General features: G+C 43.0%; 1 protein-coding gene across 1 annotated transcript; it reads right to left on the bottom strand.

Moving 5' to 3' along the window:
* Window positions 1–26,474, bottom strand: LOC111952875 (WASH complex subunit 1-like). The gene is given in 14 exon segments (XM_070435235.1): window positions 1–926; window positions 1,048–1,116; window positions 1,759–1,908; window positions 3,609–3,687; window positions 3,690–3,769; window positions 3,869–4,057; window positions 4,225–4,281; window positions 4,284–4,328; window positions 4,331–4,359; window positions 4,467–4,603; window positions 8,760–8,906; window positions 9,018–9,129; window positions 16,341–16,481; window positions 26,386–26,474. Coding segments are annotated over 14 exon segments (1,467 nt in total). The 5' UTR covers window positions 26,469–26,474; the 3' UTR covers window positions 1–777.
* Window positions 26,475–27,473: the final 999 nt, after the last annotated feature.

Raw genomic sequence — 27,473 nt, 5'->3', positions numbered from 1 at the left:
TACTTAACTATTTAAGATGTTTTATTTTTCACATTTTGTGTAGATCATTGACAACAAAATTACAATTAAATCAATTTGAATCCCAATTTGTAACAACAGGTGAGAAAAGTCAAGGGGTGTGAATACTTTCTGAAGGCACTGTAGGTTTAGGCTCTGTCTGTCTCACACACACCTCTCCAGCAGTACAGATCAGTCAACTCTCCACTGACAGTTTTTCTTTAAATGCAAAAAGCCATTTATTGAATGAAATTTGTTAACATTCTGATTGAAATGTTCTGCTACTTTAGTGTGGTGTGACACATGATGTAATATTTACATGTTACTTTATTAAACATCTTTACAATGCTGAGATGAGGTCTGACTTTTCTCCTGTAGTTGTTTGTCCTTTCATTTTCTCAGTAAAGATCAGTCCGTGATGGTTCCTGTGTGTTGATCAGAACTACAGAAAGCCAGCAGAGGGAGTCACTGAACTATATAACACACCTGGGTCAAATACATGGCAGACACTGAAAGTGCGGCTGATTGCAAAACGTAGGGACCACGTCACTATGGTCAAACAATCATAAAATCTGCGGTCTTTATTGAAGTCATGCTACGACCTGGAATGCCACCATTGTCTATCATCTGGAAGAAACTCAACCCACTGACAGCACAGCATTACCTCTCCTCAACAAGCGTTAGCTTCATCCCTCAGAATCGCCTCAGTATTCTGTTCTCTGATTGGCTTAGAGCTAGATGTGCTCAGTTCCATTGGTTCTGATTGGCTAGTGTCAGTTGTTAGGCCTCCCAGTCGTCCTCGTCTTCAGCGGTTGGCTGATGGGGGGCAGGAAGAGGTGGGATTACATCGGACATCCTAGCGAATGCGCTGCCAGAACCAGCTGGGCCCTCCCCAGAGTCCCCACCTCCAGGACCCTTACCAGAGATACCTAGGAAACACACACACCACGATCACCGAGACAGAAATACTTCTACACAATTATCAGAGCCTTTGCGACAGGGGAGATGAGCAAAGGAGGGAGGGACAGGCAGGGAGAGGGATGTTCTCACCTTTCCTTCGCATGGCCAACTTATTGAAGAGATCTGACATGAAGTCTCCTCCACTGGCTGCTGCTACCACTGAGAGAGAGGGAGGGAGAACACAGTAAGAAAGCAATGAAGCAGAGATGATGGATTCCATTTCTATGTCCTTTTTAGTACAGTGGAGAGAGACCAGAGAAGTTACATTACTGTAMCTACATACTACATAAATAGTATAGCTGGTGAACAACTGTAGTAGTTTTCATGACTTGCTCAAACGAACGCAACTGTTAAATGTTAGTGGCCCGGCAGCAAATTAAGTCCCGTCATCATTGCTGGTTCCTCTCACACATATTCTCGCTCCCTCACACGCGCTCACAGCAAATGTCATACAGATAAAAACAGCATGTAGTCAAATCAGTGCTTAATGAAGGTGATGTTTATACATCTAAAGGTCATGAAGCCCTGAGCTGTTCTCTATGACTAGTTAGGTAACCCTGTGGTGTGTCTTTACACACACTAACACTATGTCCCAAATATGCTCTGTAAGTTAAAGAACTGGAGGCAGGTAGCATTGCTCTGTTGGTGTTACATGTTCTCAAAGAGTCACCAGATTCAAGACTGATCTCTCGCTTGTTATTCAAGTGGAGAACCAAGACACTCAACCAACGGCAATCTGTTTATTTTCCTCTCCCTCTATTCTACCTCTCTCTCCCCTCACTCCCCCTATTTTTGTCTTACCTTGTTCCTGTTCCTTCTGTTTCTTCTTTTCCATCTTGCGTTCTTTGATGTTGCGTAGTTTGGCCTTGCCTCCAGCGTTGCGGATGGACTCTAGTAGACTGGCCCGACTGTTTGATTCAACCACCTCGCTGGGAGCCCCCGCTACAGGAGCTGGACGTAAACACACAGTTAGAGAGGAGAGTGTGTGTGTGTGTGTGTGTGTGTGTGTGTGTGTGTGTGTGTGTGTGTGTGTGTGTGTGTGTGTATACTTACATACAGTGCATTTGGAAAGTATTCAGACCCCTTCCCTTTTTCCACATTTTGTTACGTTACAGACTTATTTTAAAATGTATTAAATTATTTTTTCCCCACTCATCAATCAACACACAATACCCCATAATGAGAAAGCTAAAACTGGTTTTTAGAAATTTTTGCAAATTGATTAAAAACAGAAATAAGTATTCAGACCCTTTGCTTTGAGACTCGAAATTGAGCTCAGGTACATCCTGTTTCCATTGATCATCCTTGAGGTGTTTCTACAACTTGAATAGAGTCCATCTGTGGTAAATTCAATTCATTGGACATAATTATATAAGGTCCCACAGTTAACAGTGCATGTCAGAGCAAAAACCAAGCCATGAGGTCAAAGGAATTGTCCGTAGAGCTCAGACAGGATTGTGTCAAGGCACAGATCTGGGGAAGTGTACCAAAACATTTCTGCAGCATTGAAGTCCCCAAGAACACACTTGCCTCCATCATTTCTAAATGGAAGTAGTTTGGAACCACCAAGAGTCTTCCTAGAGCTGGCCACCCGGCCAAACTGAGCAATCCCTGACCAAGAAGGGCCTTGGTCAGGGAGGTGACCAAGAACCCGATGGTCACTCTGACAGAGATCCAGAGTTCCTGTGGAGATGGGAAAACCTTCCAGAAGGACAACCATCTCTGCAGCACTCCACCAATCAGGCCTTTATGATTGAGTGGCCAGACAGAAGCTACTCCTCAGTAAAAGGCACATGACAGCCCCCTTGGAGTTTGCAAAAAGGCCCCTAAAGGACTCTGACAATGAGAAACAAGATTATCTGGTCTGATGAAACCAAGTTAAACTCTTTGGCCTGAATGCTAAGCGTCACGTCTGGAGGAAACCTGTCACCATCCCTACAGTGAAGCATGGTGGTGGCAGCATCATGCTGTGGGGATGTTTTTCAGTGGCAGGGACTGGGAGACTATTCAGGATCGAGGGAAAGATGAACGGAGCAAAGTACAGACAGACCCTTGATGAAAAACCTGCTCCAGAGTGCTCAGTACCTCAGATTTGGGCGGAGGTTCACCTTCCAACAGGACAACGATACTAAGCACACAGCCAAGACAACGCAGGAGTGGCTTGGGGATAAGTCTCTGAATGTCCTTGAGTGGCCCAGCCAGAGCCCAGACTTGAACCCGATCGAACATCTCTGGAGAGACCTGAATATAGCTGTGCAGCAACGCTCCCCTTCCAACCTGATAGAGCTTGAGAGGATCTGCAGAGAAGAATGAATGAAACTCCCCAAATACAGGTGAGCCAAGCTTGTAGCGTCATATCCAAMAAGACTTGAGGCTGTAATCACTGCCAAAGGTGCTTCAACAAAGTACTGAGTAAAGGGTCTGAATACTTATGTAAATGTAATATTTCTGTTTTTCTTTTTTTTATACATTTGCAAAAATGTCTAAAAACCTGTTTTTACTTTGTCATTATAGGGTATTGTGTGTAGATTGATGAAGAATATATATTTTTTATACGTTTTCAAATAAGGCTGTAACGTAACAAAATGCGGAAAAGTGAAGGGGTCTGAATACTTTCCGAATGCACTGTATGTAGTGTGTGCGTGTGGTACCTGTGCTCCGAGTGCGGTTTGGGGTCGCAGGGCTGTCTGCAGGTGGAGGTGGGGGAGGAGGTGGAGGAGGGGGAGACCAGGGGGAGGGCGCGGGGTGTGTGTGGGCTCTGGTGGGGGAGGAGGGGGAGGAGGCGGGACTGCAACTTGGAACTGAGAACCTGTAACACAAACAAACAACAACCAATAGAAACAGTTCCGTCAGTTGACATGACCGATTTCCAGGGAAACTTCTGTATAATCCAGAAACAGCATGTGTACCAGACATGTCCTCCCAGTGAAGGTCGGTAGTTCAGGGAAGGTGTGTGTGGGTCCAGAGGGTGCGATGCCGGGCCCCAGGTCTTGGCTGTAGGACAAGTCGTCAGCAATGCCTGGCAGGTCTGGTAGGTAGGAGGGGACGTCTATCTCTGGGACCTGACCCAGGTCTGGAACATAGAAGTGCTCTCTGCTGTCTACAGGGGGACAGATGGAGAGGGAATGAGAGAAGAAGGGAGAGAGAAGTGTTCTAATCATAAGGTACACTTTAACCTGTTAGCAAGCCCCTTTCAAATAATCTTTCAGGCCTCCAGTTCTTTAGTGAACACATGTAAGGGAGTGTGTGTGTACGATGTGTGTGTACCTGTCTCTCCCAGCTGTTCTCTCTTGGTTATGGATAGCGGAGCGTCAAATGGTTTTCTTCCTTCTCTGTCTCCAGGGTGGTGTGTGTTTTAGTCACCGCCCCGCCAGAGGGTCCAGGAACACATACTTCTTATACCTAAACACATACACAAACAGTTAGGAAAAAGGAAAAGTTGGGGTTGGGGGGTGGGGGGGGGGTGTGTGTGTGTGTGTGTGTGTGTGTGTGTGTGTGTGTGTACTAACAAGTTCTCTGTAGTATTAAACAGCAGCAGGGAGCTGACAGAGGAGATGTTTCGAGGCAGACCGCCCAGCCCCTCTTCGGTCTCATCCTCCGAACGCTTCTTACTGCTCACACACACCGGGTAATAACACAACTTCTCCTAGAGGGGGATATAGAGACAGGGGGTGTAAAACAAGAGAAGACTGATATTAAATGAGTCTGATAAGAACCTACTTTTCTTTAAAAAACACAAATGGCCACCAGACATAAACATGCATTAGCTTTGCTTTCCACCTCTGTTTTGAACAAAGAAATTTTTGTATTTATTATTTCACCTTTATTTAACCAGGTAGGCTAGTTGAGAACAAGTTCTCATTTACAACTGCGACCTGACCAAGATAAAGCAAAGCAGTGCGACACAAACAACAGAGTTACACATGGAATAAACAAACATACAGTCAATAACACAATAGAAAAAAATCTAAATAAAATAATAATATTAAATAAAAAACTAATAAAAAAATAGTTACAGCAGTAGCTTTTGATAGAGACAGCCTTGCAGGCAAAAGAGAGAGATACAGAATCAGACGGATTCAAATACCCTGTCGTTTGGTCTGCACACAACCAGACTCCAAAACACATGATCCCACTCTTTCCTTTTTCGTCATCAGCATCTGTCTATTTCTCTCTCCCTCACTCGCTCTCTCTCTCCGCAGCGCATGAGGTTTCATAAATAATACATCTCTGAGCCAGGGAAGCACACAGGAAATATTGTTTTCCACATCTTTCTCTCTCTCTCTCACACAGCACAAAATACTACTGTTCCTGGAAGTTTTCGATTCCGGCAGCGAGGGAGATCTCAGGGGTGTTCACTATCAATAACGCACAACTTCACTGCTGAGCTAAGGTGCAAACACACACAACTGTGGTGTAAAGTAACTAAGTAAAAATACCCTGACACCCAAAAGTACTCAATATATTTCAAATGCTCAGGCAGGACAGTAATAGGGTCCAATTCATACACCTGCCAATATAACATGTTGTCAATCCTACTGCCTCTGATCTGGTGGACTCACTAAACACAAATACTGCATTTGTAAATTATGTCTGAGTGTTTTAGTGGGTCCCTGGCTGTCCGTAAATAAAAAAAAACAAGAACATTGTGCCTTCTGGTTTGCCTAATAAGGAATTTCATGTGTAGAATTTATTTTTTACTTAAGTATGACAATTGAGTACTTTTTCCACCACTCTACTTAAGTACATTTTTAACCAGATACTTTAAAACTTTTACTCAATAAGTATTTTACTGGGTGACTTTCACTTTTACTTGAGTCATTTGCTACTTAAGGTATCTTTACTTTTACTCAAGTATGACAATTGAGTACTTTTCCCACCACTACACGCACACAGTAGTTTCCTGAGGGTAGTTTTAGTCAGGGCTTCTCATGTCATGTCCCCAGGTCAGAACAGGTCTGTCCTCAGGCAGGTCAAGTCAGGTCAGAGCCTAACTAGCGGAAGGTCTCTCCCAGCCAGGTCAAAACCCATCACCTCAGCCCCCAGGTTTGTCTATGCAGCTGTTAAATACCTGTGGACTCAGCTGTACGGCTGAGTGGAGCAGAATGTATACTACCGTTCAAAAGCTTGGGGTCACTTAGAAATGTCCTTGTTTTTTAAATAAAAGCAAATTTTTTGTCCATTAAAATAACATAAAATTGATTAGAAATACAGTGTAGACATTGTTAATGTTGTAAATGACTATTGTAGCTGGAAACGGCTGATTTTGTATGGAATATCTACAGTGGCGTACAGAGGCCCATTATCAGCAACCATCACTCATGTGTTCCAATGGCAAATTGTGTTAGCTAATCTAAGTTTATCATTTTAAAAGGCTAATTGATCATTAGAAAACCCTTTTGCTATTATGTTAGCACAGCTGAAAACTGTAGTGCTGATTAAAGAAGCAATAAAACTGGCCTTCTTTAGACTAGTTGAGTATCTGGAGCATCAGCATTTGTGGGTTCGATTACAGGCTCAAAATGGCTAGAAACAAATAACTTTCTTTTGAAACTATTCTATTCTTGTTCTGAGAAATGAAGGCTATTCCATGCGAGAAATTGCCAAGAAATTGAAGATCTCGTACAACGCTGTGTACGTACTACTACCTTCACAGAAAAGCGCAATGTGTGAGCAAGACCTTTAAACAGGTTTAACACACTACGCCGCCAGAGACTCAAATCCTGCAGTGCCAGACGTGGCCCCCTGCTTAAGCCAGTACATGTCCAGGCCCGTCTGAAGTTTGCTAGAGAGCATTTGGATGATCCAGAAGAAGATTGGGAGAATGTCATATGGTCAGATGAAACCAAAATATAACTTTTTGGTAAAAACTCAACTCGTCGTGTTTGGAGGACAAAGAATGCTGAGTTGCATCCAAAGAACACCATACCTACTGTGAAGCAGGGGGTGGAAACATCATGCTTTGGGCTGTTTTTCTGCAAAGGACCAGGACGACTGATCCGTGTAAAGGAAAGAATGAATGGGGCTATGTATCGTGAGATTTTGAGTGAAAACCTCCTTCCATCAGCAAGGGCATGAAGAGAAACGTGGCTGGGTCTTTCAGCATGATAATGATCCCAAACAACACCCCCGGGCAACGAAGGAGTGGCTTCGTAAGAAGCATTTCAAGGTCCTGGAGTGGCCTAGCCAGTCTCCAGATCTCAACCCCATAGAAAATCTTGGAGGGAGTTGAAAGTCCGTGTTGCCCAGCAACAGCCCCAAAACATCACTGCTCTAGAGGAGATCGCATGGAGAATGGGACAAAATACCAGCAACAGTGTGTAAAAACCTTGTGAAGACTTACAGAAAACGTTTTACCTCTGTCATTGCCAACAAAGGGTATATAACAAAGTATTGAAATAAACTTTTGTTATTGACCAAATACTTATTTCCACCATAATTTGCAAATAAATTCATAAAAAATCCTACAATGTGATTTTCTGATTGTTTTCCTCATTTGTCTGTCATAGTGAATGAACCTATGATGAAAATACAGGCCCCTCATCTTTTTAAGTGGGAGAACTTGCACAATTGGTGGCTGACTAAATACTTTTTTGCCCCACTGTATGTGAGAATGCTGTTCATTGACTACAGCTCAGCGTTCAACACCATAGTGCCCACAAAGCTCATCACTAAGCTAAGCACCCTGGGACTAAACACCTCCCTCTGCAACTGGATCCTGGCCTTCCTGACAGACCGCCCCCAGGTGGTAAGGGTAGGCAACAACACGTCTGCCACACTGATCCTCAACACTGGGGCCCCTCAGGGGTGGGTACTTAGTCCCCTCCTGTACTCCCTGTTCACCCACGACTGCGTGGCCAAACACGATTCCAACACCATCATTGTGGACTACAGGAAAAGGCGCGCCGAACAAGCCCCCATTAACATCGACGGGGCTGTAGTGGAGCAGGTCGAGAGTTAAGTTCCTTGGTGTTCACATCACCAACGAACTATCATGGTCCAAACACACCAAGACAGTTGTGAAGAGGGCACGACGACACCTTTTCCCCCTCAGGAGAAAGTTCTACAGCTGCACCATCGAGAGCATCCTGACCGGTTGCATCACCACCTGTTATGGCAACCAACTGCTCGGCATCTGACCGTAAGGTGATACAGAGGGTAGTGCATACCCTCTGTATCATGGGGCCAAGCTTCCTGCCGMCCAGGACTTGTATACTAGGCGGTGTCAGAGGAAAGCCAATAAATTTATCAGAGACTCCAGCCACCCTAGTCATAGACTGTTTTCTCTGCTACCGCACGGCAAGCGGTACCGGAGCGCCAAGTCTAGGACCAAAAGGCTCCTTAACAGCTTCTACCCCCAAGCCATAACTGCTGAACAATTAATCAAATGGCCACCGGACTATTTACATTAACATTTGTTTTGTACACTTTTGCTACTCGCTGTTTATTACCTAAGCATAGTCACTTCATCCCTACCTACATGTACAAATTACCTCAACTAACCTGTACACCCGCACACTGATTCGGTATCGGTGCCCCCTGTATATAGCCTCATTATTGTTATTTTATTGTGTTACTTTTTATTATTTTTTAGCTTTAGTTTATTTGGTCAATATTTTCTTAACTCTTCTTGAACTGCACTGTTGGTTAAGGGCTTGTAAGTAAGTATTTCACAGTAAGGTCTACACTTGCTGTATTCGGGGAGCATGTGACAAACAAAGTTTGATTTGACCTCTTTGTACTGCAATGTTTTGCAGATGATCAAATAAAGTATTGTATATTTATGTGTTTGTGTGTGTTACCTGCAGGGCCTTGTCATCAAGGGGTTGTAGTTTGGCCTGTATGTGGTATCGGGGGCGTGTTTGGGAGGCGGGGTCTGTGGCTCCACTGAAGATGGAGGAGTAATCCTGGAGACGATCTGGAGCTGGATACTTAGCACTGGAGAACACCTACACATTGTCACACACACACATACACCCATCAAAATCTCGTAGTACTCGAAAGTATTGTAAGTAATCTGTTTTGCAGATATCTGCAACTCTGTGTGTGAAGCGTGTTACCTTGGTGGCCTTCTTGCTGCCTTTGATCTTGTCGACGCGGGCCTGGGCCAGCCTGATCCGATCTGTCACACTCTGCAGCTGACAGCGATTCCGCTCTACACTCTCAGACACCCTACACACACACACACCAGGGGAAACTCAAAGTGTAAATGCGTGGGTGTGTGTGCGTTCTGCTGATAATTTTTTTTTTTTTGTGTGATCAAATGTTTATTCAGCAAACAAGAATAAATACAGTACCAGTCAAAGGTTTGGACACACATACTCATTAAAGGGTTTTTCTTTATTTTAACTATTTTCTACATTGTAGAATAATAGTGAAGACATCAAAACTATGACATAACACATATGGAATCATGTAGTAACCAAAAATGTTTTTTTTGCAGCAGTTAGGCCAACAAGAAGAATGCGCTTCTGACAAAGAGATAAATGAAGTACAGAGACATCATATCAAAGTAAAACAAAAGGAGATGCAGGAATATTTTCTGACAACAGAGTGGATAAGTTCAAAGCTACTTCATCCCAGAATACAGATACCAGAGAGCATTCCCAAACCATGTGTATAAAGGTACCAGGTTCATTAAGAGGGCACAATGTACAGGAATCATTGCTGATGAAGTATGTGTGTGTGTGTGTGTGTGTGTGTGTGTGTGTGTGTGTGTGTGTGTGTGTGTGACTGTCATTCCAATCAAAATCAACTCAAATGTACTTGTCACATGTGCCGAATACAACAACAGGTGTAGGTAGACCTTACCTTGACATTCTTAATTACAAGCCCTTAACCAACAATGCAGTTAAGAAAATATTACGAAATAAACTAAAAGTAAAAAAAGTAACACAATAACGAGGCTATCTTCAAGGGGTACCGGAACAGAGTCAATGTGCGGGGGTACAGGTTAGTCGAGGTAATGTAGGTAGGTAGGGGTAAAGTGACTATGCATAGATAGATGATAAACAGCAAGTAACAGCAGTGTGTAAAAAAAAAAATCCAAATAGTCCAGGTATCATTTTTTAAATTAATTGTTCAGCAATCTTATGGATTGGGAGTAGAAGCTGTTAAGGAGCCTTTTGGACCTAGATTTGGCATTCTGGTACCGCTTGCCATGTAGTAGCAGAGAGAACAGTCTATGACTAGGGTGGCTGGAGTTTTTGACAATTTTTTGGGCCTTCCTTTGACCCCGCCTAGTATAGAGGTCCTGGATGGCAGGAAGCTTGGCCCCAGTGATGTACTGGGCCATACGCACTACCCTCTGTATCGCCTTACGGTCGAATGCCGGGCAGTTGCCATACCAGGCGGTGATGCAACCGGTCAGGATGCTCTCGATGGTGCAGCTGTAGAAGCTTTTGAGGATTTGGGGACCCATGCCAAATCTTTTCAGTTTCCCAATTGGGAATAGGCATTGTCGTCCCCTCTTCACAACTGTCTTGGTGTGTTTGGACCATTCTAGTTTGTTAGTGATGTGGACACCAAGGAACTTGAAGGTCTCGACCCGCTCTACTATAACCCTGTCGATGTGAATGGGGGTGTGTTCTTCTATTATTTTCCCGTAGTCCCCGATCAGCTTCTTTGTCTTGGGCACGTTGAGGGAGAGGTTGTTGTCCTGGCACTATACTGCCAGGTCTCTGACCTCCTCCCGATAGTCTGTCTCATCATTGTCGGTGATCAGGCCTACCACCGTTGTGTCGTCAGCAAACTTAGTGATGGTGTTGGAGTCGTGCTTGGCCACGCAGTGGTGAGTGAATGAGAACAGGAGGGGACTAAACACGCACCTCTGACGTGCTCCCTTTTGAGGATCAGCGTGGCAGATGTGTTGTTGCCTACCTTTACCACCTGGGGGTGGCCAGTCAGTAAGTCCAGGATCCAGTTGCAGAGGGAGGTGTTCAGTCCCAGGGTTCTTAGCTGAGTGATGAGCTTTGTGGGCACTATGGTGTTGAACGCTGAGCTGTAGTCAATGAACAGCATTCTCACATATGTTCCTTTTGTCCAGGTGGGAAAGGGCAATGTGGAATGCAATTGAGATTGCGTCATCTGTGGATCTGTTGGGGCGGTATGCAAATTGGAGTGGGCCCAGGGTTTCTGGGATGATGGTGTTGATGTGAGCTATGACCAGCCTTTCAAAGCKCTTCATGGATACAGATGTGAGTGCTACGGGGCGGTAGTCATTTAGGCAGGTTACCTTGGCGTAATTGGTCAGGGAGAAGTTGAAAATGTCAGTGAAGGCACTTGTCTGTTGTAACATAGAAACTTAAATTAGAAGGAAGGATGTTTTTAATACTTTATACATTTGCATCACAAACTATTTTTCAGAAAATCATGAAAGTGGCCATTTTGGCCCTTTTTAGATTGATACATGCCTTCTGTTAGACCCTATCATCTGTGAACTGTACATACTACAGACAACATCTGTCATTATACTCCTTATAGTGAGTTCTAAAATAGAGTATCTTAATTCTGAAAAAAACATTTTAACATTAATTTATTCTACACTAAAAAAAAATATTTGTTGATGTTGTTCATTTTAAGACATACTCTTCAAGTACATACTATTTCCAGAGTGGGCTCTCTGCTAATTCTGATGTTCAATTTCATGAGCACCACCAACACATTGAATGGTAAATGGATTCAAAGTGAACTCCCTCTGCTGATGATTTACTGAATGTGCAATCCTAAAGGAGGGCTGTGATTGGTTGATGACCTATAAATGTACAGTGGTTGCTCAACTAAAAGTTTTGCGATTATGCTGCGGGACTTAGGAGGTTATTTGTGGTTTAGTACGGTACCCTGTGTCACTACTTCATTGCTCCAGACCAGCGCACGGGGGAGTTAGAGCATGGATTTTGCTATTGGGTCCCAAGGCGCTATTGTGTCTCTAACTGACAATGAATGGGCAGTATAAGCCAAAATAGAAACTGATAATTGTGCACGACTTCAGTATTACTTACTAAAACTGTTGTTACACTAAGGTTTTTATTCTAAGAGAAACAGACTACAATTAGTGTGTGGAAATGTTAGGATTATTTTGCTATAACTGTGGTACTGTAGCCTACTCCCGACCTGTCACGTTGTACAGTGTCTGAGTGGCGCAGCGGTCTAAGACACTGTATCGCAGTGAAAACTGCGTTGCTACAGATGCTGGTTCAATACCCGTGCCGGCCGCAACAGGGAGGCGACTGTAGGCTTTTGGTTTCTCTCCCTCTAAAAACAGAAATAAATAATTCTAAATAACAAACTGGCTTTATTTACAAATTAGTAACAATGTCTCACCAATGTCTCACAAATTACTAACAACGTCTCAAGCAAACTTGTTGAGGTCACCGAGAGAGTCTGGACATGGCCTGCTCTCCCTTATGTAAGGAATTAGGCACTTCAACATGTTTACTACAGTATGTACTGTAGGCTGTTTACGTGTCAGACTTCACAGTAGCCTAAAACAAATGCAGGTGGCTTCTATCTTCAAAATGCTTTAAAATGCTTTATTATACAAATGTTTAAAGTGCGTGTGGGCAACCTCATGCAACCGCAAAATGTTGGATAAAGCATAGTGTACAGTACAGTATTTCTTCATCAGTATCTTTATGCTTTCATTAATAAAATAATGATAAAAATACTCTTTCAAACACAATAGCAGGGCTATTAGCAGGACAATAAAATCTTGCCTAGGAGGGTAGGGGGAGAATTGTATCATAAAATGTATTTCTTAGTTAGGTTGGCTGTATCACAACCGGCCGTGATTGGTTGCAATTTCAATTCAATCCACCAGAAAAGACAGAACAAATAATACAACAAATATTGTGGTCAAACTCAAATATACTAATTGATTAAAACTTAAACTTTATCAATTGGAACATGTGGAAGGGGGAAAAAGTAATTATTATTATTAACCCTGTTTTTCACAAGCGTAGCAGGCTGTGAATTCTGCAAACGTTTCTAGGATGGGCTATTAGCAGGACAATATAAACTCAGCAAAAAAAGAAACATCCCCTTTTCAGGACCCTGTCTTTCAAAGATAATTCGTAAAAATCCAAATAACTTCACAGATCTTCATTGTAAAGGGTTTAAACACCGTTTCCCATGCTTGTTCAATGAACCATAAACAATTAATGGACATGCACCTGTGGAACGGTCATTAAGACACTAACAGCTTACAGACGGTAGGCAATTAAGGTCACAGTTAGGAGAACTTAGGACACTAAGGAGGCCTTTCTACTGACTCTGAAAAACACCAAAAGAAAGCTACCCAGGGTCCCTGCTCATCTGCATGAACGTGCCTTAGGCATGCTGCAAGGAGGCATGAGGACTGCAGATGTGGCCAGGACAATAAATTGCAATGTCCGTACAGTGAGACGCCTAAGACAGCGCTACAGGGAGACAGGACAGACAGCTGATTGTCCTCGCAGTGGCAGACCACGTGTAACACCTGCACAGGATCGGTACATCTGAACATCACACCTACAGGACAGGTACAGGATGGCAACAACAACTGCCCGAGTTACACCAGGAATGCACAATCCCTCCATCAGTGCTCAGACTGTCCGCAATAGGCTGAGAGAGGCTGGACTGAGGGCTTGTAGGCCTGTTGTAAGGCAGGTCCTCACTAGACATCACCGGCAACAACTTCGCCTATGAGCACAAACCCAACATCGCTGGACCAGACAGGACTGGCAAAAAGAGCGCTTCACTGACGAGTCGCAGTTTTGTCTCACCAGGGTTGGTAGGATTTGCGTTTATCGTTGAAGGAATGAGCGTTACACCGAGGCCTGTACTCTGGAAAGGGATCCATTTGAAGGTGGAGGGTCCGTCATGGTCTGGGTGGTGTGTCACAGCATCATCGGACTGAGCTTGTTGTCATTGCAGGCAATCTCAACGTTATGCGTTACAGGGAAAACATCCTCCTCCCTCATGTGGTACCCTTCCTGCAGGCTCATCCTGACATGACCCTCCAGCATGACAATGCCACCAGCCATACTGCTCGTTCTGRGCGTGATTTCCTGCAAGACAGGAATGTCAGTGTTCTGTCATGGCCAGCGAAGAGCCCAGATCTCAATCCCATTGAGGATGTCTGGAACCTGTTGGATCGGAGGGTGAGGACATGGGCCATTCCCCCCAGAAATGTCCGGGAAATTGCAGGTGCCTTGGTGGAAGAGTGAGGTAACATCTCACAGCAAGAACTGGCAAATCTGGTGCAGTCCATAAGGAGGAGATGCAATGCAGTACTTAATGCAGCTGGTGGCCACACCAGATACTGACTGTTACTTTTACATTTTGACCCCCCCCTTTGTTCAGGGACACATTATTCAATTTCTGTTAGTCACATGTCTGTGGAACTTGTTCAGTTTATGTCTCAGTTGTTGCATCTTGTTATGGTCATACAAATATTTACACATGTTAAGTTTGCTGAAAATAAAGGCAGTTGACAGTGAGAGGACGTTTCTTTTTTTGCTGAGTTTATATAGCCTACCAGCTGTGGTCAACAATTTCAGCATCATTTCGCGCTGCTCTGAAACAAGCATGGAGAAACGAAAATGTTCAATTATATTCCATGATATTCTTAAGATATATGTGTTGACTGAATATAAGCAAGGCATGTCTGCTAAATAATCAATTTGAAGGCACAGTCCTATAGCCCCGGCACCTACATAAAGCTGAGACTCACTCATTCATGGCTTTGGATCAAAATAAATAAGTAACAACATTCTTTCTGATAGTCTTTAATAAAGAAATGTTTTGGTTATCCTAACCTGGACACCATGTACAGTATTATAATAGCCCATTATGGGCTATTAGCAGGACAATGTACYCTTACCAACACCTCTCTGTAATTTGTTACTTTGTGCAAGGCAATTGACCAGCATTAAAAACTTTGTGGATGGGGCCTCCCGAGTGGCGCAGCGGTCTAAGACATTGCATCGCAGTGCAAACTGCGTTGCTACAGATGCTGGTTGGATACCCGTGCCGGCCGCCATCGGGAGACCCTTGATGCGGCTTTTGGTTCCTCTCCAAAAACAGAAATAAATACATTCTGAATAACAAACTTTCTTTATTTACAAATTAGTGAGAATGTCTCACCCCAGGTCCAAGATTGGCCTTTTTCTATCTCACTCTAGGTGACAAAATCATCTCCAAAATATTGTTATTTTTTAAACAAAGCGATTATTATTATTATTACTTTTAATTAATTTAGAATTTTATAAAAGCCCCTCAGATATTCTCACAGATCAGATTTGTCGTAATGAAATATGCCCCTTAAATATTAATTTAGAATCCTCCAATCCTCTAAATGTAATTATTGGTGGAGAGTCACGTCATTGAAAAAATATATTTTTAAATATACTGTAGGCCTACCGTAGGCGACATGACTCTCACTAGTGTTGAGTAATGTGCTGTTAAAAGTGGTGTAGTTCTTATTTATTTTAAAAGTATATTGAAGTTAGAATGCTATGCTCTTACTACTGTAGCCTACTCCCGACCTTCACGTTGGACAGCGCCATATTTTCCGTTCAAACCTAARGGAAACCCTGAGGATTTTTGTTTTTCTTGGAAATAGAAACACCATAATATTAATCAAATTAATTAAGCAACATTTCTTAAAATCAATCCCATATWTGATGTTCTTACAAAAAATATTTAAAATTCTCTAGTACAGCCACTATTGAAGGCTATCAAATGCTTCTCAAAGATGCCCTCTGGTGGTCAAACTAGCACTAACTAGCATTAATGGCAACACTGGCTGACAATTAAATAACGTGCCATTGAACTCTGTGGCAGCCCGCAAGATGTGCTGCAGTATGACGCAACTTTTAATGGAGGAACCACTGTTCATTTCTATGTATAAGATGGGTCATATCATTATAAGTACCAGAGAGCCCACTATGGAAATGTTATGTGTTTGAAGAGTATATTGTTCCAAGCAATATGTCTAAAAATAAGCAAAATCAAAAAGGGTTGAGATATTCATATTCGTATTTTTTATGTTGAATAACTCAATGTAAGAAAACATTTCAGAATCTAGACATAGTTCATATTTGAAAGCGCATTGTATAATGACACCAATATATTGTCTTTATCGTGTAGGGTTCACAGATCTCACAGGAGGCATGTGTAGGTCTAAAAAAGGGCCTAAAACAGCCACAAATGTAAAAATCATGTTGAACATCCTTCCTTCCAATGACGTTTCTGTGTGAGAATTCCCAGAACAATCTGAGATACCAAAATATTTTCCACTCCCGCATGGAATAAATCATGAGGATCTTAGCTACCAAACAACACATGTAGCACATGCTCTTATTGGACGACTTATACTCCTTGATCTCTGTGTGTGTGTGTACCTGGTAAAGATGTCAGTAGAGATGGTCTCTAGGTAGAGCAGGGCATCTGCTATCTGGTGAACAGCCTCCTCCCTCCTCAAGTCTGACTGGATCAGAGGCACAGAGTACACCTGACCCTCGAGACACTGCTTCACACTCATCCTACACACACACACAAGAAACAATGAGTGAGTGATGAATGAATGAGAGAGAGAAAATCTTCTGCATTATCATAGACAGCAGACATTTCCTCAAATGTCAAATTGGCTTCTTACCAAATTACTGTACGACAGACCACGTATTCACCCTGCACACCCTTATTGACAAACAAACAAAACAAAAGCCTTTTCATGCTTTGTTGATTTCAAAACAGCTTGACTCAATTTGGCATGAGGGTCTGCATTATAAATTGATGGAAAGCGGTGTTGGGGMGAAAACATCCAACATTATAAAATCCATGAACCCAACAAATGTGAGGTTAAAATTGGCAAAAAATACAAACATTTCTTTCCTCAGGGCCGGGGGGTGAGACAGGGATGCAGCTTGAGCCCCACCCTCTTCAACATATATAGTGAACAGAAATATAAAACGCAACAGACAACAATTTCTAAGACTTTACTGAGTTACAGTTCTTATAAGGAAATCAGTCAATTGAAATAAATAAATTTGGTCCTAATCTATAGATTTCAAATGACTGGGAATACAGCTATACATATGTTGGTCACAGATACATTAAAACAAGTTTGAGGTGTGGATWAAAAAAAACTGTCAGTATCTGGTGTGACCATAATTTGCCTCATGCAGCGCAACACATCTCCTTTGCATAGAGTTGATCAGGCTGTTGATTGTGGCCTGTGGAATGTTGTCCCACTCCTCTTCAATGGCTGTGCGAAGACGCTGGATATTGGCTGGAACTGGAACACGCTGACATACAGGTGGCTTATGGTAGAGAAATGAACATTCAATTCTCTGGCAACAGCTCTGGTGGACATTCCTGCAGTCTCAGGAATGTCCTCTCAAAACTTGAGACATCTGTGAAATTGTGTTGTTTGAAAAAACTGCAGATTTTAGAGTGGCCTTTTATTGTCCACAGCACAATGACCATGCTGTTTAAATCAGCTTCTTGATACGCCACACGTCAGGTGGATGGATTATCTTGGAAAAGGGGAAATTCTCCCTAACAGGGATGTAAACAAATTTGTGCACAACATTTTTGAGAAATAAGCTTTTTGTGCGTATGGAACATTTCTGGGATCTTTTATTTCAGCTCATGAAACATGGGACCAACACTTTACATTGCGTTTATATTTTTGTTCAGCGTATATCAACGAATTTGCGAGGGCACTAGAACAGTCTGCAGCACCTGGCCTCACCATACTAGACTCTGTAGTCAAATGTTTACTATTTGCAGATGATCTGGTGCTTCTGTCCCCAAACTAGAAGGGCCTATCACAGCACCTAGATCTTCTGCATAGATTCTCTCAGACTTGGGCTCTGACAGTCAATAACGGTGTTCCAAAAAAGGTCCAGTTGCCAGGGCCAGCACCACATTTAACTTCCACAAAGATGTGAACAATCTGAGAGACAAGGCAAGAAGCCTTCTACACCATCAAAAGAAAGATAACATTTGACACACCCATGTGGCTCAGTTGGTAGAGCCTGGCACTTGTAATGCCAGAGTTGTGGGTTCGATTCCCACGTGGGACCAGTAACAAAAATATATGCACTCACTACTGTAAATCACTCTAAATAAGAGTGTCTGCTAAATGACAAAAATGTAAAGCATACCAATTAGGATCTGGCTGGAATCAGTTATATAACACATTGCCCAATATGGTTGTGAGGTCTGGGGTCCACTAACCAACCAAGAATTCAAAAAATGGGACAAACACCAAATTGAGACTGCATGCAGAATTCTGCAAAAACATCCTCTGTGTAAAACACCAAATAATGAATGCGGAGCAGAATTATGATGATTCCCGCTAATTATCAAAATCCAGAAAAGATTGTTTATTTCCCTTTTGTTAATTGCCTATTCCATTTGCTTTGGTAATGTAAACATATGTTCCCCATGCCAATAAAGCCTTTTGCATTAAATTGAATCAAGAGAGATCATCCTGATCCAAGATGGTGTAGCAGTCAGACGTCTTTTGTCCTTGTCTTGTCCCGTGTATAAATCGTGTATATATCTTTTTATATTTTTTTCTTTGCATATATTTTTTATATTTTTCTTAACCTCAACTTCAACATACTCTCCTGCAATCTGCCTCACCCAATGTGGTATGGATCTGCTATTTTCTTTACTTTGAACCGGAACACCCAACAGAAGCTAGCCAGCTAACTAGCAAGTAGTCAGCTAGCGGTCATCAGCTACCTTTAGCCCGGACAACTCTCGCCAGTCTGCACAGCGCGACTCAAACCAGAGCAAATCGGACTGATTCCTACCGCAAGCTCTGAACCTTTTCACCTGGATCATCGCAGCTAGCTAGCTGCTACCCGAGTGGCCACTCCTGGCTAATGTCTTTGTCCCAAAGCAAGAACCAACTAGCCTTTGCTAAGCCCATCTTCCGGCTAGCCGAAGAGGTCCATCAGCCACTCCTTGGGCTATAATACCTATTTTGACAATTGGCCTGGACCCCCGCCGACCCATCATGACTGGACTACCGACGTAATTCGATCAAGCTTTTTTTTCAACTGGCTCCTCCGTCGCGACGTCCCCTGAATGCCCATCTGCTAGCCGCGGCCCGCTAGCTGTCTAGAGCATATCGGACTGTTAATTCTTTGGCCACTATACCTATTTTGCCAATTGGCCTGGACCCTTTCACCACACGGAGCCCTGCTGATCCACGACGACTGGTCTGCCGACAATACAGCGTGAGGGGGCTACTGCTGACTTCTTCCATCGAGACGTCCCTCTAACGCCCTTCTGCTATCCCCGGCCCGCTAGCTGCCTGAATCGCCGTGTCTCCGGCCCGCCTGAGCCACTCACTGGACACCTATGATCACTCAGCTACGCATGCCTCTCCCTAATGTCAATAGGCCTTGTCCATTGCCATTTTGGTTAGGAATTATTGCCTTATTTCACTGTAGAGCCTCTAGCCCTGCTCAAAACTCCTTAGATAACCCTTTAGTTCCACCTCCCACACATGCGGTGACCTCACCTGGTTTAAATTATGTTTCTAGAGACAATATCTCTCTCATTGTCACTCAATGCATAGGTTTACCTCCACTGTGTTCACATCCTACCATACCTTCGTCTGTACATTATGCCTTGAATCTATTCTACCGTGCCCAGAAACCTGCTCCCTTTACTCTCTGTTCCGAACGTACTAGACAACCAGTTCTTACAGCCTTTAGCCGTACCCTTACCCTACTCCTCCTCTGTTCCTCTGGTGATGTAGAGGTTAATCCAGGCCCTGCAGTGCCTAGCTCAACTCCCACTCCCCAGGCACTCTCATTTGTTGACTTCTGTAACCGTAAAAGCCTTGGTTTCATGCATGTAAACATTAGAAGCCTCCTCCCTAAGTTTGTTTTATTCACTGCCTTTGCACACTCTGCCAACCCGGATGTCCTAGCCGTGTCTGAATCCTGGTTTAGGAAGACCACCAAAAACCCTGAAATTTCCATCCCTAACTATAACCTTTTCCCGAGAAGATAGAACTGCCAAAGGGTGCGGAGTTGCAATCTACTGCAGAGATAGCCTGCAGAGTTCTGTCTTACTATCCAGGTCTGTGCCCAAACAATTTGAGCTTCTACTTCTAAAAATCCACCTTTCCAGAAACAAGTCTCTCACCGTTGCCGCTTGCCATAGACCACCTTCTGCCCCCAGCTGTGCCCTGGACACCATATGTGAACTGATTGCCCCTCATCTATCTTCAGAGCTTGTGCTGTTAGGTGACCTAAACTGGGACATGCTTAATAACTTTTTAGGGATAGGGGGCAGCATTTTCACTTTGGATGAATAGCGTGCCCAGAGTGAACTGCCTCCTACTCTGTCCCAGATGCTAATATATGCATATTATTATTACCATTGGATATAAAACACTCTGAAGTTTCTAAAACTGTTTGAATGATGTCTGTGAGTATAACAGAACTCATATGGCAGGCAAAAACCTGAGAAAAAATCCAAACAGGAAGTGAGAATTCTGAGGCTGGTTGATTTTCAACTCATCGCCTATTGAAATCCCAGTGGAATATGGATCTGTTTGCACTTCCTACACCTTCCACTAGATGTCAACAGTCTTTAGAACATTGAATGAAGCATCTACTGTGATGTTGAGCCGGATGGGAGCTGTTTGAGTCAGTGGTCTGGCAGAGTGCCAGGTCCTGCGCATTCCACATGATATCGACTTGCGTTCCATTACTTCTATAGACACAAAGGAATTCGCCGGTTGGAATGTTATTGAATATTTATGATAACAATATCCTAAAGATTGATTCTATACTTAGTTTGACAAGTTTATTCGACCTGTAATATAACTTTGTGAAGTTTTCGTCCGAAGTATGCCTGGACCTGCACGAGCGTTTTGGATATGCGTACTAAACATGCTAACAAAAGTAGCTACTTGGACATAAATAATGGACATTATCGAACAAAACAACAATTTATTGTGGAACTAGGATTCCTGGGAGMGCATTCTGATGAAGATCATCAAAGGTAAGGGAATATTTAGCATGTAATTTCGTATTTCTGTTGACTCCAACATGGCGGAGAAATGTTGTTCCTATCTGAGCGCCGTCTCAGATTATTGTTTGCTTTTTCAGTAAAGTTTTTMGGAAATCTGACACAGCGGTTGCATTAAGAACAAGTGTATCTTTAATTCTATGTAAAACATGTATCTTTCATCAAAGTTTATGATGAGTATTTCTGTTATTTGATGGGGCTCTCTGCAATTTCTCAGGATATTTTGGAGGCATTTCTGAACATGGCGCCAATGTAAACTGAGATTTTTGGATATAAATATGCACATTATCAAACAAAACATACATGTGTTGTGTAACATGGTGTCCTATGAGTGTCATCTGATGAAGATCATCAAAGGTTAGTGATTAATTTTATCTCTATTTCTGCTTTTTGTGACTCTTATCTTTAGCTGGGAAAATGGCTGTGTTTTTTGGACATGGCGGTGATCTAACATAATCATATGTTGTGTTTTCGCTGTAAAGCATTTTTTAAATCGGACACAATGGGTAGAATAACAAGATGTTTATCTTTCATTTGCTGTATTGGACTTGTTAATGTGTGAAAGTTACATATTTCAAAAAAAGATTTTTGAATTTCCCGCGCTGCCTTTTCAGCGGAATGTTGTCAGGGGTTCCTCTAGTGGAACGTGTGTCCTAGAAAGGTTAACACCCCAGCCATCCTACAATCTAAGCTTGATGCCATCAATCTCACACAAATTATCAATGAACCTACCAGGTGCAACCCCAAATCCGTAAACACGGGCACCCTCATAGATATCACACTAATCAACCTGCCCTCTAAATACACCTCTGCTGTCAACCAGGATCTCAGCGATCACTGCCTCATTGCCTGCGTCCGTAATGGGTCTGCAGTCAAACGACCACCCCTCATCACTGTCAAACGCTCCCTTAAACACTTCAGCAAGCATGCCTTTCTAAATCGACCTGGCCCGGGTATCCTGGAAGGATATTGACCTCATCCCGTCAGTAGAGGATGCCTGGTTATTCTTTAAAAGTGCCTTCCTCACCATCTTAAATAAGCACACCCCATTCAAAAAATGTTGAACCAGGAACAGATATAGCCCTTGGTTCACTCCAGACCTGACTGCCCTTGACCAGCACAAAAACATCCTGTGGCATACTGCATTAGCATTGAATAGCCCCCGCGATATGCAACTTTTCAAGGAAGTTAGGAACCAATATACACAGGCAGTTAGGAAAGCAACGGATATCTTTTTCAAACAGAAATGTGCATCCTGTAGCACAAACTCCAAAAAGTACTGGGACACTGTAAATTCCATGGAAAATAAGAGCACCTCCTCACAGCTGCCCACTGCACTGAGGCTAGGAAACATTGTTACCACCGATAAATCCACTATAATTGAGAATTTCAATAAGCATTTTTCTACAGCTGGCCATGCTTTCCACCTGGCTACCCCTACCCCTGTCAACTGCCCTGCACCCCCCACAGCAACTCGCCCAAGCCTCCCCCATTTCTCCTTCACCCAAATCCAGATAGCTGATGTTCTGAAATAGCTGCAAAATCTGGACCCCTACAAATCAGACGGGCTAGACAATCTGAACCCTATCTTTCTAAAATTATCTGCCGAAATTGTTGCAACCCCTATTACTAGCCTGTTCAACCTCTCATATCGTCTGAGATGCAAATAGATTGGAAAGCTGCCGTGATCATCCCCATCTTCAAAGGAGGAGACACTCTAGACCCAAACTGCTACAGACCTATATCTATCCTACCCTGCCTTTCTAAGGTCTTCGAAATCCAAGTTAATGAACAGATTACCGACCATTTCGAATCCCACCGTACCTTCTCCGCTATGCAATATTGTTCAGAGCTGGTCATGGGTGCACCTCAGCCACGCTCAAGGTCCTAAACGATATCATAACCGCCATCGATAAGAGACATTACTGTGCAGCTGTATTCATCGACCTGGCCAAGGCTTTCGATTCTGTCAATCACCTCATTCTTATCGGCAGACTCAACAGCCTTGGTTTCTCAAATGACTGCCTCACCTGGTTCACCAACTACACCAACTACTCCAGCATCACTACTCTGGACGGTTCTGACTTAGAATATGTGGACAACTACAAATACCTAGGGGTCTGGCTAGACTGTAAACTCTCCTTCCAGACTCACATTAAGCATCTCCAATCCATAATTAAATCTAGAAGCGGCTTCCTATTTCGCAACAAAGCATCCTTCACTCATGCTGSCAAACATACCCTCGTAAAACTGACCATCCTACCGATCCTTGGAAATGTCATTTTCAAAATAGCCTCCAACACTCTACTCAACAAATTGGATGCAATCTATCACAGTGCCATCCGTTTTGTCACCAAAGCCCCATATACTACCCACCACTGCGACCTGTACGCTCTCGTTGGCTGGCCCTCGCTTCATATTCGTCGCCAAACCCACTGGCTCCAGGTCATCTATAAGTCTTTGCTAGGTAAAGCCCCGCCTTATCTCAGCTCACTGGTCACCATAGCAGCACCAACCCATAGCACTCGCTCCAGCAGGTATTTCTCACTGGTCACCCCCAAAGCCAATTCCTCCTTCGGCTGCCTTTCCTTCCAGTTCTCTGCTGCCAATGACTGGAACGAACTGCAAAAATCACTGAAGCTGGAGACTCATATCTCCCTCACTAGCTTTAAGCACCAGTTGTCAGAGCAGCTCACAGATCACTGCACCTGTACATAGCTCATCTGTAAATAGCCCATCCAACTACCTCATCCCCATACTGTTATTTATTTTGCTCCTTTGCACCCCAGTATCTTTACTTGCACACTCATCTTCTGCACATCTATCACTCCAGTGTTTAATTGCTATATTTGTAATTATTTCACCACTATGGCCTATTTATTGCCTTACCTCCCTTATCCTACCTCATTTGCACACATTGTATATATACTTTTCTATTGTATTATTGACAGTATGTTTGTTTATTCCATGTGTAACTCTGTGTTGTTGTTTGTGTCGCACTGCTTTGCTTTATCTTGGCCAGGTCGCAATTGTAAATGAGAACTTGTTCTCAACTAGCCTACCTGGTTAAATAAAGGTGAAAAAAAAGAGAGTATGTAGCCATAATATAACATTTGAAATGTCTCTATTCTTTTGAAACTTGTGAGTGTAATGTTTACTGTTCATTTATGATTGGCTATTTCACTTTTGTTTATAATCCATTTCACTTGCTTTGGCAATGTAAATATATGATTCCCATACCAATAAAGCTCTTTGAAWTAAATTGTGTGAGAGAGAGAGAGATGGCGCAGGGACAAAGGGATATTGCTAATGGAACTCTCTCTCTCTGACAGCAGAATGCAGAAACTAACCGCTCTACCCGTTCTGTCTTCTCACCATCTGTCAACAAAGATAGGTAGCTAACATCAGAGCTGCTTCTGAGCTTTCTTCTTTGTGGAGTTTAACGGCGTTTGGCATCCAATATGTTGCATTACCGCCCCCAACTGAACTACAGTATTAATGCATTACACTTTGTGATACAAAAGGGGAAATGGGAGAAAATGTTATAAAAATACTAATATAATGTTTTATTACCCTACACTCATTAAAAGCCACCACCTTATTCCACTACCTGAACCCTATCTGATCCTATGTCAGGCCAACGACAGAGGACGGGACACTACCACTCAACACACCCTGTAACTCTTCTGAAGTAAAATCTTGTACCCCCAAGTACTTCTCTGCAGCTGCCACCACAACATCTATTTTCTGTAACTTACATTCCATCTCTGCAGTACAGTTGATAACCATTGCTATGAACGCTAAGAAGCCAACCTTACTTAAACATATATCACTCATTGGCCTATCCTTCTATTCTGGACCAGATCTACTATTCACAGGGATCCTCTCAGAATTCCTCACCCTTGATCCACTCTCCTCTACCTTCTTCACTGCCTCTGCATAGGACATCTTCTGCACTACTCTGACCCTTGCCACCTCAACCTGCCTCTTTCACACAGGACACCGCCGATCCCCTGCAACATGGGCACCCCTACACAACTTTTTCCACCGAAACTACACATTCTTCTGTCCCATGTCCTCCTGCACACTTCCCACATCTTGGAATCTCCCTCCTACACACTGCTGCGACATGCCCATAAACGCGACACCTGTAACTCTGCAGTGTATTCGGCATAAAAGCTTTAACAGTATAACTCATATATCCTAACATTACTAAGACACCGAATCAAATCTCAAAAGAACAGACTATCACCTCTGTTTCATCAAGCTCCCCATCGCACAAACACCAGGAATCTTCAACTTAAATTGCTCCACCTTTACACACAGCCGCGGGAAATAGTTTGGGGGTGCTGCGATTATTTTGCTGACGGGGAGGAGGTGGGGATGCAGAAAAAAGTAATAGCATGCGCTGAAAACATCTATATAAGTCCGCTAATACAGGACAAAAGGACTGGTTCCAACCTCGTAAAAACCTCACTCCCACTGGACCAAATGTATCTTTACCATAACCATATCCATCAATGCAGGGCTCGGGCTTCGAGCTCCTCACAACACCTTCTACCTCTTCCATTTCACCTCCAAAACTCAAACTGGCGTCCGACACACTCTGAACTTGACACCAAACATCCTCGACATACAGAGGGTTATTGTTATTGCTACCTTCATCAGATTCAAACCTATCCTCTGCATCCCTCAGTCTTTTCAACATCCTCTCTCTTTGCCTCGAATCCTCCTTCCTAAACCAATTACCCGACTCCTGAAAATATATAACTTTTCCAAGCCGGAATATCCTTTCAGCCTCCTCGAGAGACACACTAAACCTGCGTTACAACTCAACCAGTTAGCAAGTCTGACATTTCCGAGGTTCCTAGTTCCGACTTGTCCATGAACGCGGCATCTGTGTCGGTCTCGGCTGACTGTCATGTGACGGGGTTTACCACTTCCCCCCCTCAGATCCAGGAAAGAATGTTCTCTCAGCTGTCCTTCACAGATAATCAATAACTGTATATATACAGATAACTAACTTGGGAGTGAAGCAACAGCCTTGGCAGCTCATCTTTATGTTGAGGTCCCATATTATATGACAACGTTAGCATTCTTAGCAAGCTAGCTAGGTCACGTTAGCATTGTCCAGTTAGCTAATTAGTAATGTGCAGCAGACCATGTAAATCCTGTCTACATGAATTTCTCCACTACGAAAACACTTACACCAGAGAGCTTCTCATATCATGCCCGCTCTCGGCAGAGACGCTACCCAGCTACATCCCCAGGGCCGTGGACCCATATCTCGGCAGACTGACACTCACAAATTATTAAAATAATCACTAAGCTTTCTTATGATCGATMATATAATTAAGTTAATGTATGTTTCATTGGTCTTACCTGACCACTGACAGCATATAGTGTGTACACGGTCGCTGAGAGTTCTTTCTTCTTCTTCGATTAGGGTTAACGTCGGTTGACATCCAATATGTTACATTACCGCCACCTACTAGACTGGAGTACAACTCGCTTATACTTTGCTTGAAAAAATAAATAAACAAATAACCTACCCTCTAATATTACACTCGCAAAAATTCAAAATAAAAATAACACCATCATACTACACTATTTAAAAATATTTAGCCCTGCCTCATGCCAACAACCTGAAAGGATGGGACACCACCACTTAACACACCCTGTAACTCTTCTGATGTCAAGTCTCGCACACCCAAATACCWCTCTGCATCTGCCACCACAACCTCACTTTTCTGGGACTTCCGATCCATCCCTGCAGTACAGTTGATAACCATTGCTATAAATGCTAAAAATCCAATCTTACTGAAACATATATCACTTGTTGGCCTATCTGATAGTTGCTTGTTTATTATTCTCCGCTAAAACACAACAACAACCCTCTGTGTCTCTCAGCATGAAACTACAGCCACAATAACGATAAGCCATAATAATAGAATTTGCGGATCGCCTTCAAAATACATGTCACCTGTTGAAACTTATTCATTCGGATACAAAGAGGATTAATGCCGTATTTAGACTAGATAATGTTAAACAAGGTTGGAATGTTCTGTAGGTTAGGTTTTACAGTCCAATATTAATATTCAATACCCACAATAGACTGAGTGGGGAGGTGATTTCCCACAGTCAAGTCCTGCAATAAGAGCTATGACGCTAATATTTGTGGGTGTCACTGAGTAGGCTGATACCACATAGGTAAGGCTGTACACCGCTTATACACTGTGGACAATTAAGAACACCTMCTCTTTCCATGACATAGACAATTCAGGTGAAAGCTATGACCTCTTGTAAACTCAGCAAAAAAAGAAACATCCTCTCACTGTCAACTGCATTTATCTTCAGTAAACTTAACATGTGTAAATATTTGTATGAACATAACAAGATTCAACAACTGAGACATAAACTGAACAAGTTCCACAGACATGTGACTAACAGAAACAGAATAATGTGTCCCT

The sequence above is a fragment of the Salvelinus sp. IW2-2015 genome, linkage group LG26 (genome assembly GCF_002910315.2).
Source record: "Salvelinus sp. IW2-2015 linkage group LG26, ASM291031v2, whole genome shotgun sequence".
Classification (NCBI taxonomy): domain Eukaryota; kingdom Metazoa; phylum Chordata; class Actinopteri; order Salmoniformes; family Salmonidae; genus Salvelinus; species Salvelinus sp. IW2-2015.
The sequence above is the reverse complement of the archived record's forward strand: the minus strand, read 5'-3'. Positions and strand labels throughout refer to the sequence as shown.